Raw genomic sequence first — 15,745 nt, 5'->3', positions numbered from 1 at the left:
GAAAGGCAGATGAGTTGACTGATTATAATTTTGCCATACTTAGTTCCCAATTGCCTTGGCAAAGCTTGTTGGGACAGGAGGTTTAAATTTGATTTTTTGTTTGCTCTTTCCATTTTACACTCAAAAAAAGGGCAAAGCAGACTGTCGCTTCGTGTCCCCCCCCCCATTATTCAACGTATTCACCTTGGGAATATTGGGGGTGTGGTATAGAAATTTACTAAAACACCCTGTAGATATACATTTTTAAGCACTTTACATTGCTGTGAAGTGTGTTAAAAGCATATTTGTATCATCAAGTACTGCAGAAAAAAGTAGGCACTCCTATTTAAAATGTGTTTCCCTCCACCCTAAATGTTGCAATTATTGGCATTTTTTTGAGATGGGGGTGCAGAGCGCCTAAAGGTTTTGTAATACTTCTGTTCATTGACTCCCATATTATATAGAAGCCTTTTAAACAAACAGGCAATACTCAGGTCAGTGGGTGGCATTCAGTTATGTTCTACTCAGAATAGAACTACCTAACTTTGTCATTATTAATTTCAGTGGGTTTACTCTGAGTAAAACTTAGCTGAATACCACCTAGTGTTCCTAGTTTTTGTTTATTTTGTTAATTGCTTTCTACCAAAGAATCTCAAAATGCTTTACAGTATAAAATTCATACAGCTATAACCCATCCAGTCCCATGCAGAACCAGTTGCACACCAAACTATCCCAACTAAAGAACCACCTACTAACCTGTTTCACTGTCTTATTTGAATTAAGCCTCAGTTTGCTGGGTCTCATCCAGTCGATTACCATTGTCAAACCCCAGTTCAGCACATCCACCCCTACACCTCCTTGAGAGGAAAAGGATGAACAATGAGCATGTCATCAGCATACTGATGGTAACACACTCCAAAAATCTGGAATACTAGGGATGGCCAAATCAAGTAAAGTGTGTGTAAGATTGCTGTCTTAAGCCTTCCACCAACCACAGCGTATTTTGTTAGGCAATATATAATCTGCTGTCCTTAGGTCCTATGCTACCATAGTCTCAACAAACAAGATAATTTGGCCCTCACACTCAATTAGCGTTCAGGTTAAAGTTTGCTTAGATACTACTTGTAGCAGAAACCTCCATTGTGTAGCACACAAAGCTATTTCGTGCATGGTACAGTAACACACCAGAAAAGAATTAATCTGAGGAGGAAAGCAGAAGATGGTTTCTTCTCTGAGCTGCGTGCCAAATGGAAAAGAACTCATAAGCAGGTTACTACAAAGAACAAGATAATTGCTCCCAGCTTATGTGAATGACCTGGCAGTACCTCTTGGGATGCTGAGTTAAAGTGATTATCTTTCCATAAAGGAACTGCTGGGAATTCTAAAAGAATGTTGAATCTTTGGATTTGAATGTTAAGAAAAGCATATGATACCACAGGTAATTTAGTCAAAAATGATAGTCTGCTATATGAATGTATGGTACTTAATCGTGATAGTCATTGATGCATCCATCAAAACAAGTCAAAATGTGGATAACCAAATGCAGTAATGTTGAAATCACAGCAGTATAGAGCAGAGGTGAGCAGACTTCAAGCTGGGCAGATCTACTTTATTTTTAAAATTGTGACTGCAGGAAGGCTTCTGTTCATGTACAATTTTGGACCAGGGTGCCTCTGAGCATATGCGCAGTCCAGTAACATTCTCATTACCAGAACTGAACTCAGTTCTTTCACATGCAGAAGTTTCAAAACCTGAGTGTTTTGTTGTCAAAGCAGCCTATTTTTAAAAAACAACTAAACTGTCACTGCTATTTAAACCTCAGAGAGTCAGAAACTTGTCGATCTACTGCAAACCCTACCAGCATAGTCAGATCTACCTTCTGCTTGCCCCAAACACAGAGAAAGTATCAGAGTAAAAACACAGGAAAAACAACTCCACATCCAAATACTTTGACAGACTATAACATTCACAGAGTTTCCTTAATAAACGAAACAAAATAAAGAATATAAAGATATCAAATAACTGAAGGAATACAATGTTCAGAGTCACAGAGATACAATAGATGTTTGTGCATACTAATCTAACCATTATAACACTTTAGTTAGTTTAAACCTACTAAGAAAATCAGAGATTTTATCATCTAGCTATTCAAAGGCTGGGCTATGATCTCCAGTGCACTTGTGCTGGCTCAGGAGAGATGAAGCAGATGATTCTATGCCAACTTATGTACATTAAGGACAGCAGCCAAGATCTATAAACATCTATACTAAGAGCCAGCACTGCTTTTATCCAGCACAAACAGGTGAATTAAGGTCAGGAATGACCTCGAATCCATTTATTTTCACTTCTGCAAATATTGAAATTATTGACTATTTTAGAATGCAATCTGATACTTTTCTAGGGACAAATTCCATTGGACTTAACGGGGCACTTCTAAGTATATATACGTTTAGGATTGTGCTGTTAATCACTGCAGCTCATTCAACCCTCCATAGTTCATGATTGGCTTTACCAAAGCCTTTTATTATTTCCAAACAGGCTGTGGAGAGCTTGGGGGGGTATGGGGGATCATCTAGAAAATGACATGGAAAAGAGTACAGTTGCTGACAGGAGGCACACAGCCAAACCTTTGGTTAATGATAAGCTAAAAATCATTCTTGCAGTTCAGCAGATCATCATAACAGTAATCCTTTTCTTAGGCTTTGGCTAGGATCCAAAGAACCGTGTAACATGTTCCGTGATCCCAAGGAACATTATGCTTACTTTCTTGGAACAACAGTCCTCATGGCATATGACAAAAGGAGTTTCATAAATCAGTTTGTGAAATAGCATAGGATATAGCTATTCCAATAAAATAAACTTGTAAAAAATGCACTGTGAAGTCTTTTGGATCATAACCCCTCCCAGCAACAGTCTGGCTTTTCCCTCTTATTCCACAACTTTTAAAATGGCTGTTTGGCATTTGCACACAGCTATTTGATAAAACACACTAGAAGACCAGCACCCCTTCCTCGGGTGCAGGGTAACTACAAACGCCAGCATTTATCTAGAAAATAAAATTCACCTTTTGAATTTCAACAAGAATCTTCACAAATTATACCAATTTAAATGCCCGACAGGCATGATTGGTGCTTACCTTTATACCAGAAAAGAAGACACAGAACCACACTTCTTATCTTGAAATGCATCTTTATTTTCTTTCACCTTTCAGCTATGGCTGCTTATTGTGTGGCACAGCTTTCTCTGCTGAGATTAAGTTAAGCATAGTCTCGTTAAGCATCTTCCTCTTTTAGCTCTTAGGGGGTTTACCCAAGACACACTAATTCACTACAGTAAGCTACAATCAGCTTTGAAGGAAATATCAAGGGTAATGGTTCTTCTAGGCATCACAAAACATTTATTTCTTTAGAATCGGTTACCAACCACTTTTTAAAATCTCAAAGTGGCATTCAATTTTTTAAAAAATAAAAATTCATTTAAAAATATAAAAGGATATATACTGATGGAACAGGAATTAGGGGATTCAAACACACAAAACATGGTTAAATCTTCTGGATCTGACAGGTCCTTGACATGTGGATACTGTGAAAGGTCTAGGATTTTTATCTTTCTTTAAGGTTTTCCCTTAATAAACACACACTGCTCTGGAGACAATACACACAACAGCTGAAATTAATATGCACCCGCTTAAGAAATTTAATGGACCCACATAAAATAACTTGCCATTTGAATGGAAGCAGTTTAGAATGTGTTTTACAGATTAGAACATAATGCCCCCCACCCCCACCCCAGGAGGCAAAAGGGGACCTCCCTTGTACTCTAGGTTAGCTTTAATAAGCCATGATGGAGAAAGCTCTAACAAGCAGGTGGTCAGATGCACCGTGAAGTATCCTGTCTCCACATTGACAGACTGCATTAACAGGAACTGATCCCATAACTCTGGATTAAACGTTGAGTTGGACACCTTAGCTGTCACAACAGCCACATCAGCCTTGCTGTGGAGCCGAGTAACTTTATCCTCAAAGTGTTAAAGTTAGACACTGGATTGGTTGTGTCAACGGCCCTACGCTGCCTAAGAAGGTTGCAGGAGGAGGAGACACCATGTAGACTACTCAGAGCAACTTGGAGAAGGAAAGTTTTAAATGTAATACACAGAAATAAGTATTATCATTTATTCAATTTATATACACAGTAATAAGTACGTACATTTCCACTTTGCTTAAGTTTGCCAAGACTCGTATCTACAAAAACAGAGCAGCCATTGGTAGGATTGTCTGGATTATTATTTTTAAAAATAATAATTTTGATTAAATATTATTTTGCATTTTGGTTGTGATCCTTGTATAACTGTTCTTCATTCCAAAGGCAGAGATACTTCAGTACGGCTCTTAATTCAGTAGCAAGTGTGTAGACTTGCCCCTTGTTCTTTTCAGCATATACAGTATAGTATGATCACATATGACCACAATGTGCCATTTTGTCACAAAACAGTCCCAGATGAAAAACGATCCCTTCATCCATGCCACACGGCTTGACCCTCCCTGCAATCCAGGCTCCTTTCTCCAATCTATTTTTAAACCTCTGTATCTTCGTGAAAACGGATCACAACTGCATTTCGCGCAATGGTGCGTTGCGTAAATATAAACACAGGCACACGACTCTGAGCTAACCTGATTCAGGAAAATTTCATCCTTCAGGCCCATTCACAAAGAATCCCTAAAGAACCAGAGAAAAAACGCAACCTTGCCACCTTCAGTTCTAGGAGAGTGCTGTTCTTTCAAGAACACTTGAAGCCACCAATACAGTGAGAAAAATACAAATCTAAAAAAAGGCCAGAGAGCAAAGGGCGTGATGTCATGTGAAGGGCCGCTGAGCGAACGCGTGTTGTGCGTTTCCTCAAAAGCATGTACCATATAGGCCTTGGTCCCTTTATAAAAGCGTGTTTAGGGCTGCAGCCTCGCTGATCTTAAAATGCAGAGCCTGGTGCAGCAGTATAGTTTTCAATCAACCTGTCCGTCCCCCGTCCCCCCTACGCTTCCTCCCTCTTCTTCCCAGGAATACGTGATCTTATGAAACAGGGAACACCCAGAACAGCCTCTCTCTGTCGCATCCGCGTGGGACGCGCCTCCTGCGAGCTTCCTCGCCTCCCCCGCATCCTTTTCGAGGCTGCTCTGCATTTCTGCCGAACAGAGCCGAAGCGTGGGCGGCAGCAGCAGCAGCCGCAGCCATGCAATGATGGCAGGCGCGAGCAGAACGACATTGCTTTCGGCCGCCTCCCGCTAGTTCCATTTCGGGGTGCGATTCCCTTGGCAACCCAGATGAAGGCCAGGGATCGCGGCGTGTGCCAGCTTTTGCCTGCAAGCCAACTCATCAGTCTCTCTTTATTTCCCGAACCCCACTTTGCAATGGGTGTAATGTGGGCGCAGTGCTCCCGCAGCCTACATGGATGGCAGCTGGTGGGATTAGGAAACCAGGAGGAAAGAGAGTAGCAGCATGAAGCGTGTTTGCATTTCCACACGTTCCAATTGCAATGCAGTTGCGTGTCCACCCGAGGGGGGGAATCCTACCGCGGGGGAGGGCGATCGAGGGGCGCAGAAGCTGCTTCTCTTCCCTCCCACGCGCTCTCTTAGTTCTCCCCCTTTCGACTGCACCTGGGACGGGTGGGAGGCTGCCGACGCAATGATAAACGCGGCCTCTCCTTTTGGTTTCTGGCGGCGTCAGGAAGAATTTTCCTGCGATTGAGCGTTTGGGTTCCCTAACCAGCCTTTGTTGAATGTCAGGGGCCGTGGCTGAAGAAGTAGTGTTGATCGAGGGTGCCTCTGAGCGCGTGCAGAGGGCCTTCCCCGCGCCACTCTTAATAAGCGCAGCCCACGCTTGGGTGCATTCTCCCGGGGAGATTCAGATTAAGGAGAGGGCGGGACGGAGGCTCCCCGAGCTTCGCTCAGCTGAGCAACCCATTCACCTTTTTGGAATGCAAATAATTACGGGCAGCAAAAGTGTCCGGAACTCAGCCATCATAAAGCGGCAACTTTGTGCATTGGGTATCTCTCCCCCCCCCTACGTTCCTTTGCCATTAGTTTACCCAGAGGGGATTGGAGGAATGAGTTGAGATTTCTGCAACTCCCGCGGTTAGGATGAAGAAGGAGGCGCGGGGGTGGGAGAAAGCAAGAAAAAAACAACTTGGTGGTTCCACTGGGGCTCGAACCCAGGACCTTCTGCGTGTAAAGCAGACGTGATAACCACTACACTATGGAACCATCACGAAGGCTCCCTTTTCCGCCAATCTCCTTCTTCGTGGTGTCGGCCGTTTCCTGCTCTGTCATTGGCTTCGCCCAGTGCAAGCGGAGACGCGCCAGCAGGAAGAGGCGGGGCTGCGTTTCCGCGGCGATGCAGAGAAGAGGGGGATAAACAGGGTTTCCTTTCAGTTGCTTCCACGTATGAAATGTTTGTTTCCTTTCCTTACGTCGCTACCAAAATAAATCAAGGAAAGAATTACCATTGTTGCTCACGGTCCCAGGGATGATTGCTGTGATTATTGGGGATATATTAAAAAAAAATTAAAAAGGCAGGGACGGGCGTGCAGGTCGACAGGTATTGGTATCCGAAAAGCAATGTTATTTAGCAGAGCAAGGCTAACCGGGTCTACTCGGAAGTAAGTCCCCTGGAAATTAATGGGGCTTACTCCCAGGTAAACGGGATTAGGGCTGCAGCCTTCATTATGTCTTCGGTAGTTCTGGTTTGAGTCAAAAACAAAACTAATTGCACTTTGCTTCCTCACTGCAGCCTGTCCAACGCAAGTATGGTTTTTGGAGTCATTTAGCAAATTAGCCACTGCTTGCATTTCACAATTTGGAAAAAGAAGAAAAGGGCCAAGGGTGTGTATCGATGCAATGCAATCTATATAAGCTTCTCTCCTGAACTGCTCTTGGGTTTATTTGCTAGCCAGTATTGTTATTAGGTTGTATTTATCTTTTTCTGCACTGTGCTGATTTTGGAACTTTTGCAGAAAGGAGTGGCATAAACTCATTTGAAAACTGGTGAGAAAAGAGATTCATTTGCTTCAGGTTTAGAAAGATAATAATAATAATAATAATAATAATAATAATAATAATAATAAATAATAATAATTAATAAATAAATAAATAAATAAATAAATAAATAAATGGTCCTTAATTTGAAGATCAGAGGGCGGGTCTCTACATAAAAATACAAAATGAGTACACAAAATACAATACAAAACCATTAACTGCCCCCATAACACCTTTAAAATAGCATAGAATGTTTAATGAGCCAAAGGCTTGGTTGAAAAGGAATGTTTTTCACCTGGCACCTAAAGAAATGTAATGAAGACACCAGACAAGTGTCCCTGGGGAAAACGTTCCACAAAGGGAGCCACTGCAGAAAAGGCCATTCTCATGTTGCCACCCTCCATACCTCTTGTGGAGTGGGCACATGAAGCCTCAGAAGGTGATTGCGGGGTCCAGGTCAATTCATATGAGAAGAGGTTCTTGAGGTATTGGCACCTGTTGAATTCTGCACTAGCTTTCAGCTCTTAAAGGTGCAGGATCTTTTGAGCAAGAAAGAATCCTGAATTTTTTATAAGCTACTAACTATTAAGAATTGGGACTGCCCTACTGACTGAAGGGGCTTGAGCTTTCCAAACTTTTCATGCTGGTGACACACTTTTTAGACATGCATCATTTTGCGACACATTCAGTTTTACTAGCAAACCGGAAGTTTAACATTTCCAGCCCTGGGAGGGGCGCGGGGAGCATTCACACAACACACTAACGTGTCACGACACATAGTTTGGAAAGCTCAGATCTAGTGGAATGGAGAATATCAGCTCAGCTGCTTCACAGAAGGAATAATCTTTCTGTTTGACTCATGTTTTAAACTGTTTTTATTTTTTTGCTTTGTTGTACCACCATAAGCGGTGGTTTTTATCCATGTACTTTTATTTTGTTTTGATTTATTGTGGGTTGGGGTGGGGTGGTTGGGGAGTGGGGCGGGGATTGGTTTTGCTTTCATGTAATTGTTTTTGTTTGTGTGCTTTTATATTCTGTAAATGGAGGCAAGCATGAGGCTTGGGATTCCTACTGTGGAGGGGCGAGGGAGGTATGGCGGTGGGGGCAGATGTCATAGGCGAAGGGGATCGAGATACGGATATGCTCGTACCCCTTCCAATCTGCGCCCCATCCCGAGAGACGAGGGTAGGGTGAGCAAGGATTACTCACCTCCGTCACTGGTGTTGTGCAATGCCAGGTCTATAGGCAACAAAACCGCCACCCTGCGAGATTTCTTCACCTCGCAGGGGGTTGACCTGGCATGTGTGACTGAGACCTGGGTGCGCGAAGGGGATACTGTTACCCTACGAGAGATGGCGCCCCCGGGTTTCTCCGTCCTTCACCAGTCGCGGACTGTGGGCCGGGGGGGAGGGGTGGCGTTATTAATCCGGGAAGATTGTTCTTTCAGGGCTCTACCATCGCCATCGATCCCCGGCATTGAATGTGTTGGCCTAGTGTGGGGCTCCGAGGTGAGCTTGGCTGTCTGGCTGGTGTACCGGCCACCTAGCGCACCAGCAGCCACCCTGTCAGGCCTGCTGGAGGCGGTGGCCGGCTGGGCCTTGGAGTTCCCTAACCTATTGGTATTGGGGGACTTCAACATCCATGCTGATGCCACTCCCTCCTCACAGGCTCTGGACCTGGTGTCTTCCATGGCGACACTAGGGCTTTCCCAGTTTGTTTCGGGCCCCACACATCAAGCAGGCCACACGCTGGATTTGATCTTTGGCGTCGGTATAGATGTGATCATGTTTCCTTCGATGAAGGTGCCATGGTCTGATCACTATGCTCTGAAAGCCAGGATTGACGTTCCACCCCCACCCTGCTTGGGTGGCGAGCCAATTTGGGCTCGCCCGCAGAGGCTGATGGACCCTGATAGATTTCCGTCAAGCCTTGCGGGACCTTTCTCCCCCTGGCGACTCATTGACTGAGCTTGTTGAGGCCTGGAATACCCAGCTCCTGGCAGCCATCAATGAGATCGCACCTAAGCGCCCTCTGCGACCCCGCAGAAACCGGGCTCCCTGGTTTACCGAGGAGCTCCGGAAAATGAAGCGGGACCTCAGACGGCTAGAGCGAGTATGGCGGGGTGCCCGTGACGGAGCCTCAAGAACATCTTATAGGGTTTTTATGAAAACCTATGAGATGGCAGTGAAGGCCGCTAAAAAGTCCTACTTCTTGGCCTCCATTGCATCCGCTAGCTCTCGCCCGGCACAATTATTTAGTATAATTCGGTCTTTAACGTCCCTCGAAGGATAGCCAAATTTAAATAACAATTTGACACACAGCTGTGAGGCATTTGCGAGCTTTTTTGCGGAGAAGGTCTTGTTGCTCCGCCATGACCTCCCTGCCAATTTGGATACAATAAAGGAACTGGAGGCCCCTCGACTGTCCTCGGGTTCAGTATTGGACCACTTTGACTGGATATCCCCAGCTGATGTAGACAGATTCCTCCGAGCTGGAAAGCCCACCACCTGTCCTCTCGACCCGTGCCCGTCCTGGCTGATTAGAGCGTGTCCAGAAGAGGTGCGGGCCCCCCTGGGGGATATCATCAATCTGTCCCTTGGCACCGGGACATTCCCAGGGGAACTGAAGGAGGCAGTGGTGCGCCCGCTCTTAAAGAAAACATCATTAGATCCCTTAGATCTATCCAATTACCGCCCGGTTTCGAATCTTCCATTCCTGGGTAAGGTGATTGAGAGAGCGGTTGCTGAACAGCTTGGTAGGTTTCTGGATGAAACATCAGCTCTGGATCCATTCCAGTCCGGCTTCCGCGCTGGTCATGGGACCGAGACGGCTCTGGTCGCCCTAACAGATGATCTCCGCAGGCAGCTGGATCGAGGCGGGTCGGGGCTGCTGATTCTTCTAGACCTGTCAGCAGCCTTCGACATGGTCGATCACGAACTCCTGGACCACCGCCTTGCCGACGTGGGGATCCAGGGCACAGTCCTTCAATGGCTGCGCTCGTTTCTCTCTGGTCGGGGACAGAGGGTGGCGCTTGGGGGGGAATTGTCATCCCGCCACTCCTTGGTGTGTGGTGTGCCTCAGGGTGCAATACTCTCCCCGATGCTTTTTAACATCTTTATGCGCCCCCTCGCCCAGCTTGTCCGGAGTTTTGGGCTGGGCTGCCATCAGTATGCTGATGACACCCAACTCTATTTGTTGATGGACGGCCACCCGGACTCGGCCCCAGACACACTGATCAGATGCTTGGAGGCTGTGGCTGGATGGTTACGTGGGAGCCGGCTGAAGTTAAATCCTTCGAAGACAGAGGTCCTCTGGCTGGGACGGGACGACATGGGACTGAGGGGGCAACTCCCATCTCTTGCGGGGGTGCAATTAGTGCCAGCACCGTCCGTTAAGAGTTTGGGTGTAATCTTCGATACCTCCCTCTCCATGGAGGCGCAGATTGCAGCTACAACAAAGGCGGCATTTTTTCATCTCCGCCAAGCTAAGCAGTTGGCTCCTTACCTCTCTCGCCCTGACCTAGCCACTGTGATCCACGCGACGGTCACCTCCAGACTGGATTATTGTAACTCGCTCTACGTGGGGCTGCCCTTGAGACTGACCCAGAAACTCCAGCGGGTGCAGAATGCCGCAGCGAGACTCCTTACGGGGTCCTCGCTTAGAGATCACATTCATCCGGTGCTATACCAGCTGCACTGGCTCCCGGTGGAGTACAGGATCAGGTTTAAGGTGCTGGTTTTAACCTTCAAAGCCCTATACGGCCTAGGGCCCTCGTACCTACGGGACCGCCTCTCCTGGTATGCCCCACAGAGGAACTTACGATCTTCAAATAAAAACACCTTGAGGGTCCCAGGCCTCAGAGAGGTTAGGCTGGCCTCAACTAGAGCCAGGGCTTTTTCGGCTGCGGCTCCAACCTGGTGGAACGCTCTGTCACAAGAGACAAGGGCCCTGCAGGACTTGACATCTTTCCGCAGGGTCTGCAAGACAGAGCTGTTCCACCTGGCATTTGGTCAGGGCGCAGCCTGACCCCCTCCTCTGGCAATCTTTACAAAGCTTCAGTTTATGGTTGCCATCAATTTTGATTTTAATTCATTTTTATAATGTTTTATAATGTCACACTGTTTTAATGTTGTTAGCCGCCCTGAGCCCGGCTTCGGCTGGGGAGGGCGGGATATAAATAAAATTTATTATTATTATTATTATAGAAAAACCTGGGGTGCAGGTGCAGTTTATGTTGGCCACTCCTGAAATACTACATGCTTTATTCCCAGTTATACATTCATGTAAAGGCCCACTGATATGGACTAAGTAAAGAAGAGGAGAGATGTAGGTGTATGTATATTTATAATACCTCTGCCACATCTGTTTTAAAAACTACTTGACTAGAATGAAACAAACATAATATGAATTGGGGGTCTGTCACTCTTGACCCCCCTAGAACTTTACAATATTGAACCCAGCGCTACCACATCACTTGTATACAGTATACGTACTAATGTTATAATAAATTTGCAAAAAATAAAATAAAAATATATTTCTGATCTGGAATAAAATATAAAGGACAGTGGGAAATATACCCCTACAGTATTCAGACTAGATTTCTGTCTAATTACTTTTCCTGCTGGACTGATCTTCCCATGGACTGCAAGAAGATCAAACCTATCCATTCTTAAGGAAATCAGGCCTGAGTGCTCATTGGAAGGACAGATCCTGAAGCTGAGGCTCCGGTACTTTGGCCACCTCATGAGAAGAGAAAACTCCCTGGGAAATACCCTGATCTTGGGAAGATTGAGGGCACAAGGAGGAGGGCACGGTAGAGGATGAGGTGGTTGGACAGTGTTCTCGAAGCTACTAACGTGATTTTGACCAAACTGCGGGAGGCAGTGGAAGACAGGACTGCCTGGCATGCTCTGGTCCATGGGGTCACGAAGACTCGGACATGACTAAACGACTAAACAACAACTCTTCCTACTGCTAACTAATAACAATAACTTTAGTCAAGCTAAGGAACTGAAATGAGAAGCATTACAGTGGTGCCCCGCAAGACGAAAGCCTCGCAAGACAGAAAACCCGCTAGATGAAAGGGTTTTCCGTTTTGGAGGCGCTTCGCAAAACCAATTTCCCTATGGGCTTGCTTCGCAAGACGAAATGCCTTGCGAGTTCCTGTGGGTTTTCCCCCTCTTTCCCCCCCTTTTCCTAAGCCGCTAAGCCGCTTATCAGCTGATCCGCCAAAAGCCGCTAAACCGCTAATAGCGCTAATCCGCTAAGCTGTCAATGGGCTTGCTTCGCAAGACGAAAAAACCGCTATACGAAGAGCCTCACGGAACGGATTAATTTCGTCTTGCGAGGCACCACTGTAGTTACAATGATTCAACAATCATCTCCACGCTATCCACATTTGTGGATAAAAGTGCTATAAAATCCTCAGGAGCAATAAATGCTGAATAGCAGATACTGTTGGAATGCAACAACACAAAACGCAATACCCTGAAGGAGGAGATCTGTTGAGATACTATTTTGCTCTAGTTTACCTTCAAAGCAGATTATGGTGTTCTGTCAGCAGAGGGCTGTCAATCCTCGTTGAGAGTGGAGAGCGTGCTCACCTTTCTCTAAAGAAGGTGGAGATTTTCGAGGTGTATGAGACTCCTTCACTGTCCCGTGTGTGTATATATATGACTGCTGTATGCCAAATAAAGTTGTGGGGTAGTGGAGCCAGTTATGTTTGTGCATGCATGAAGAAGTAAAACCATCAGACTTTCGAGGGCTCAGAGGCAGCAGGAATAACGGAGGCCTGCCATAATTGCAGCCATATTGGGAGTAATGGCAGCAGCATGGCTCAGTGGTAGAGCATCTGCTTTGCATGCAGAAGATCGTAGGTTGAATCCCTGGGATTGGGAAACATACTGTTACAGAAATTACGGGGGGCGGGGCACATCTTTAAAGTTAAATATTACAAATATTATGCCTAAATATATCCTTCCAACTTGACAGCTCAGGGAAGTCACCTAGCTTTAAAAATAATATAAAATCATCTCCTTTCCCAGTTCCCCCCATTCCAAAGCTATTTTCCCCTTGTAAAAGGACTCCAGGAAGTTCTCAGAGGTGACAATTGCTGGGCTCATTATTAGCCAAAGGAAGCCAAATCTCATCACCTGACTCGCCTCAGGCTCCAGACATGCAAAGAAACTTCTATTGTACTTTTGGGTGGTGGGTACTTAAGACATATTTGTCTATGCTAACCTTATACCTGAGTCTTGCCCTGCCATGTCTGCTTATGCTAATCTTGTACCAGGGACTTGTCTGGACATGTTTGCCAAGGTTAACCCCTCCCCTTCGAACTGTATTCTGGGATGTGGTGGGAAAGTTTTAAAAGTCTTTGTCACCCCCTCCTCGGGGTTCAAAATTTGCTCTTTGAACCTATTGCGCAATAAACTTTGGTCTACAGCTATTTGCTCCGGTTGGCTGGACTCCTTCATTCCGCAGGGACCCGTGGGCTCTGCCCGATGAGCTGGGTGACTGAGCAGCCTCACACCTAGATTTTTCCTTAACAATACTATACTTGCTTGATATATTGGGAAGCTACTGCCCATCAGCATAGAGAACCCTGATGGACCAGCGGTCTAACTCAGTACAAGGAAGCTTCTTATATTCCTTCAACGGCTTACAAATTGCTCAGTTCTAAGCCTTGTCCTTTATGGTTGATATATGACAGCTGCTACAGTTTGCCAGTCCCCCTTTTGCCTTTGCCTGGTTCATTTTTCATGGTGCCTTGATGACAAGAAGCTTCCAAATTGCTGCCCATCAAAATGATCTTGTTTCTTTCTTTCTTTTCTTTCTTTTCTTTCTTTTTTGCTGTTCAGGCCTCAGGGAGTGAATTATTTTTTTAAAAAAAACAAAAACAAAACATCATGAATCATGAAATTCTTCAGGAGAGATAAAAAGAATAGCTGTACAAACATAGTATTACTCTTTTTTTTTGTTTTTTGTTTACTCTCTCCTATCCTGTCACTGCTTTTAAAAAGCACTTTCTGCACTTACTAAACTGATGACCCTGAAAAAAGAATGCTGCAATGTAGCTTATGAATTTAAGGTTTAGCAAATAGTATAAAAGGTTTTGAATTTGTTCAAACGATGTAGAAACCTTTTCTACTCAAGGAGTAACATGCCCATGATCTGCAGCAATATTTCACATTCCAAACAGCACTGATAATCTTTTTAATAAGCAAGGATTCTCTGTTTAACAGCTGCAGGATGAGTAGACACCAGTACTATGCCTTCTTCCATCACTACATCACCAAGCTGGTGGAAATCCCACCTGTTGACCTCTGTCTGCCATGCATGTTAATGGCACAAAGCTTTTGCTAACAGGTGTGTTAAGCCCAATGTAACTTGCTTTGTCCGCTTACCATATTGGGTCAACTGACTCTTGGACCACAAGGCAGAACTTTGTATGATGTGCGTGAGTCCATTTAATAAAAGTTACGTAATGTTTTAGAATCTGTAATGTGCATTCATTTGACCAGTGTGTAGAAAACATATGTCTAAAGCTGAATAAGCACTAGCTTTTTCTTGTTTCAGTGTACATTTTGTTCCCATCTATTACCAGTCTGTATATTTTGCACTCACTGTGTTAAAAGCATATGTACGTTAGGAATATGCATATGATTCTTTGGTGAGGGCTGCCTGCTCCATTTCATAAAGTAGGTATGTTTGATGTCAGCTAAGGCCTGTTGCTGCATCGGACTGGCATGACTACCACTCTGGAAACGGAGAGAGAGGAAACTAAATTCATTGCTGTTTCCTCAGGTTGCATGTTATCATGATCCCCTTTGTAGGCAACCTGAGATGTAGCTCAAGTCTTCACCTTTTTCTTGTTCTCATTATCTACCACAAAGGTAGACTGACATGTATAGATTAGTCCAAACAGTCAAGTAATAGATTTTTGACTCAGGGAAACTTCCTAAGTTGCATTCGCTGTTTATTCAAATAGAACTGGCCCTTTAAGCCATATGGACTTTTAAAAATTGTGTTGATGATATATATCATTCTGTTGCTTTTGGAAACTGAAGGCTTTATGATGTGGTATTGTGTTACAGAGTGAGAAACTTGCAAAGTTCTTTTTGTTCCCTCATTGTATTTTCCCTTCTAATAGTCTTCACAAGCTCACTGAGAAGATGCTGTGGAAATAGCCAGGCTGCCCAGGTACTGAGTATTAAATAGTCTCTGAAAATTTTATTAACTTGGAGTATGACCTGCATTGTCTATGTTTCCCCCACCCCCCTTTTATAATTCTAGTGCCTCTTCCCATGCTTCACCAAACACTTTATCTTATGCCATAATGCTAGTTTGTGGTTCATTATTACTATAATGGCTGTTGCTGAGAAGCAGTTTCCAATATGAAGCAGATAACTTTAGCCATCCACTTGTCTGCCTGAGATTCAGAGAGCCTGGTAACAACATAGGTTTCTCCAATACATCATTGTGCCTGCACTGCTGTTCGTAGCTGCAGAACACAGCTCTTATTTCTGGCTAGAAGGAGAAAGGAGCTGTTCCTTGATAAATCTTCTATCTGCATAAATGTAAGAGGAGCACAAATGAGAAGGAAGCTGGAATGACAATTGATTTTATATCGCGTCCTGTACCCTCTGCCCAGGAAGAAAGCTTGTTTACAACACCTAGTAAACCTCTTTGCTGATGCAATGGAAGACATAAGGTAATTTCTTTGTGTACCTTTGTTT

The 15,745-nt window shown here is 44.7% G+C and overlaps 2 protein-coding genes across 5 annotated transcripts in view; one reads left to right on the top strand and one right to left on the bottom strand.

The window, feature by feature from the left end:
* The window catches only part of RS1 (retinoschisin 1), a 37,825-nt gene that overhangs the window by 20,341 nt on the left and 1,739 nt on the right, over nucleotides 1–15,745 (bottom strand). For 2 of the 3 annotated variants that reach the window (XM_079973097.1, XM_079973096.1), the window contains exon 2: nucleotides 3,116–3,225. In XM_079973097.1, the coding sequence (XP_079829223.1) occupies nucleotides 3,116–3,167 (52 nt within the window). In that variant the 5' untranslated portion in view covers nucleotides 3,168–3,225. Of the gene's footprint in view, nucleotides 1–3,115; nucleotides 3,380–15,745 lie in introns of those variants that run through there. The other variant, XM_079973095.1, reaches the window with a different exon arrangement.
* The window catches only part of PPEF1 (protein phosphatase with EF-hand domain 1), a 31,397-nt gene continuing 30,894 nt past the window's right edge, over nucleotides 15,243–15,745 (top strand). For both annotated transcript variants that reach the window (XM_079972680.1, XM_079972679.1), the window contains exon 1: nucleotides 15,243–15,720. The gene's annotated coding sequence lies outside the window, so the exon portion shown is untranslated. The remainder of the gene's footprint in view (nucleotides 15,721–15,745) is intronic.

Source organism: Podarcis cretensis (assembly GCF_951804945.1).
Source record: "Podarcis cretensis genome assembly, chromosome: 4".
NCBI lineage: Eukaryota > Metazoa > Chordata > Lepidosauria > Squamata > Lacertidae > Podarcis > Podarcis cretensis.
Note: the sequence above shows the minus strand (reverse complement) of the source record. Positions and strands in the feature narration are given on the sequence as shown.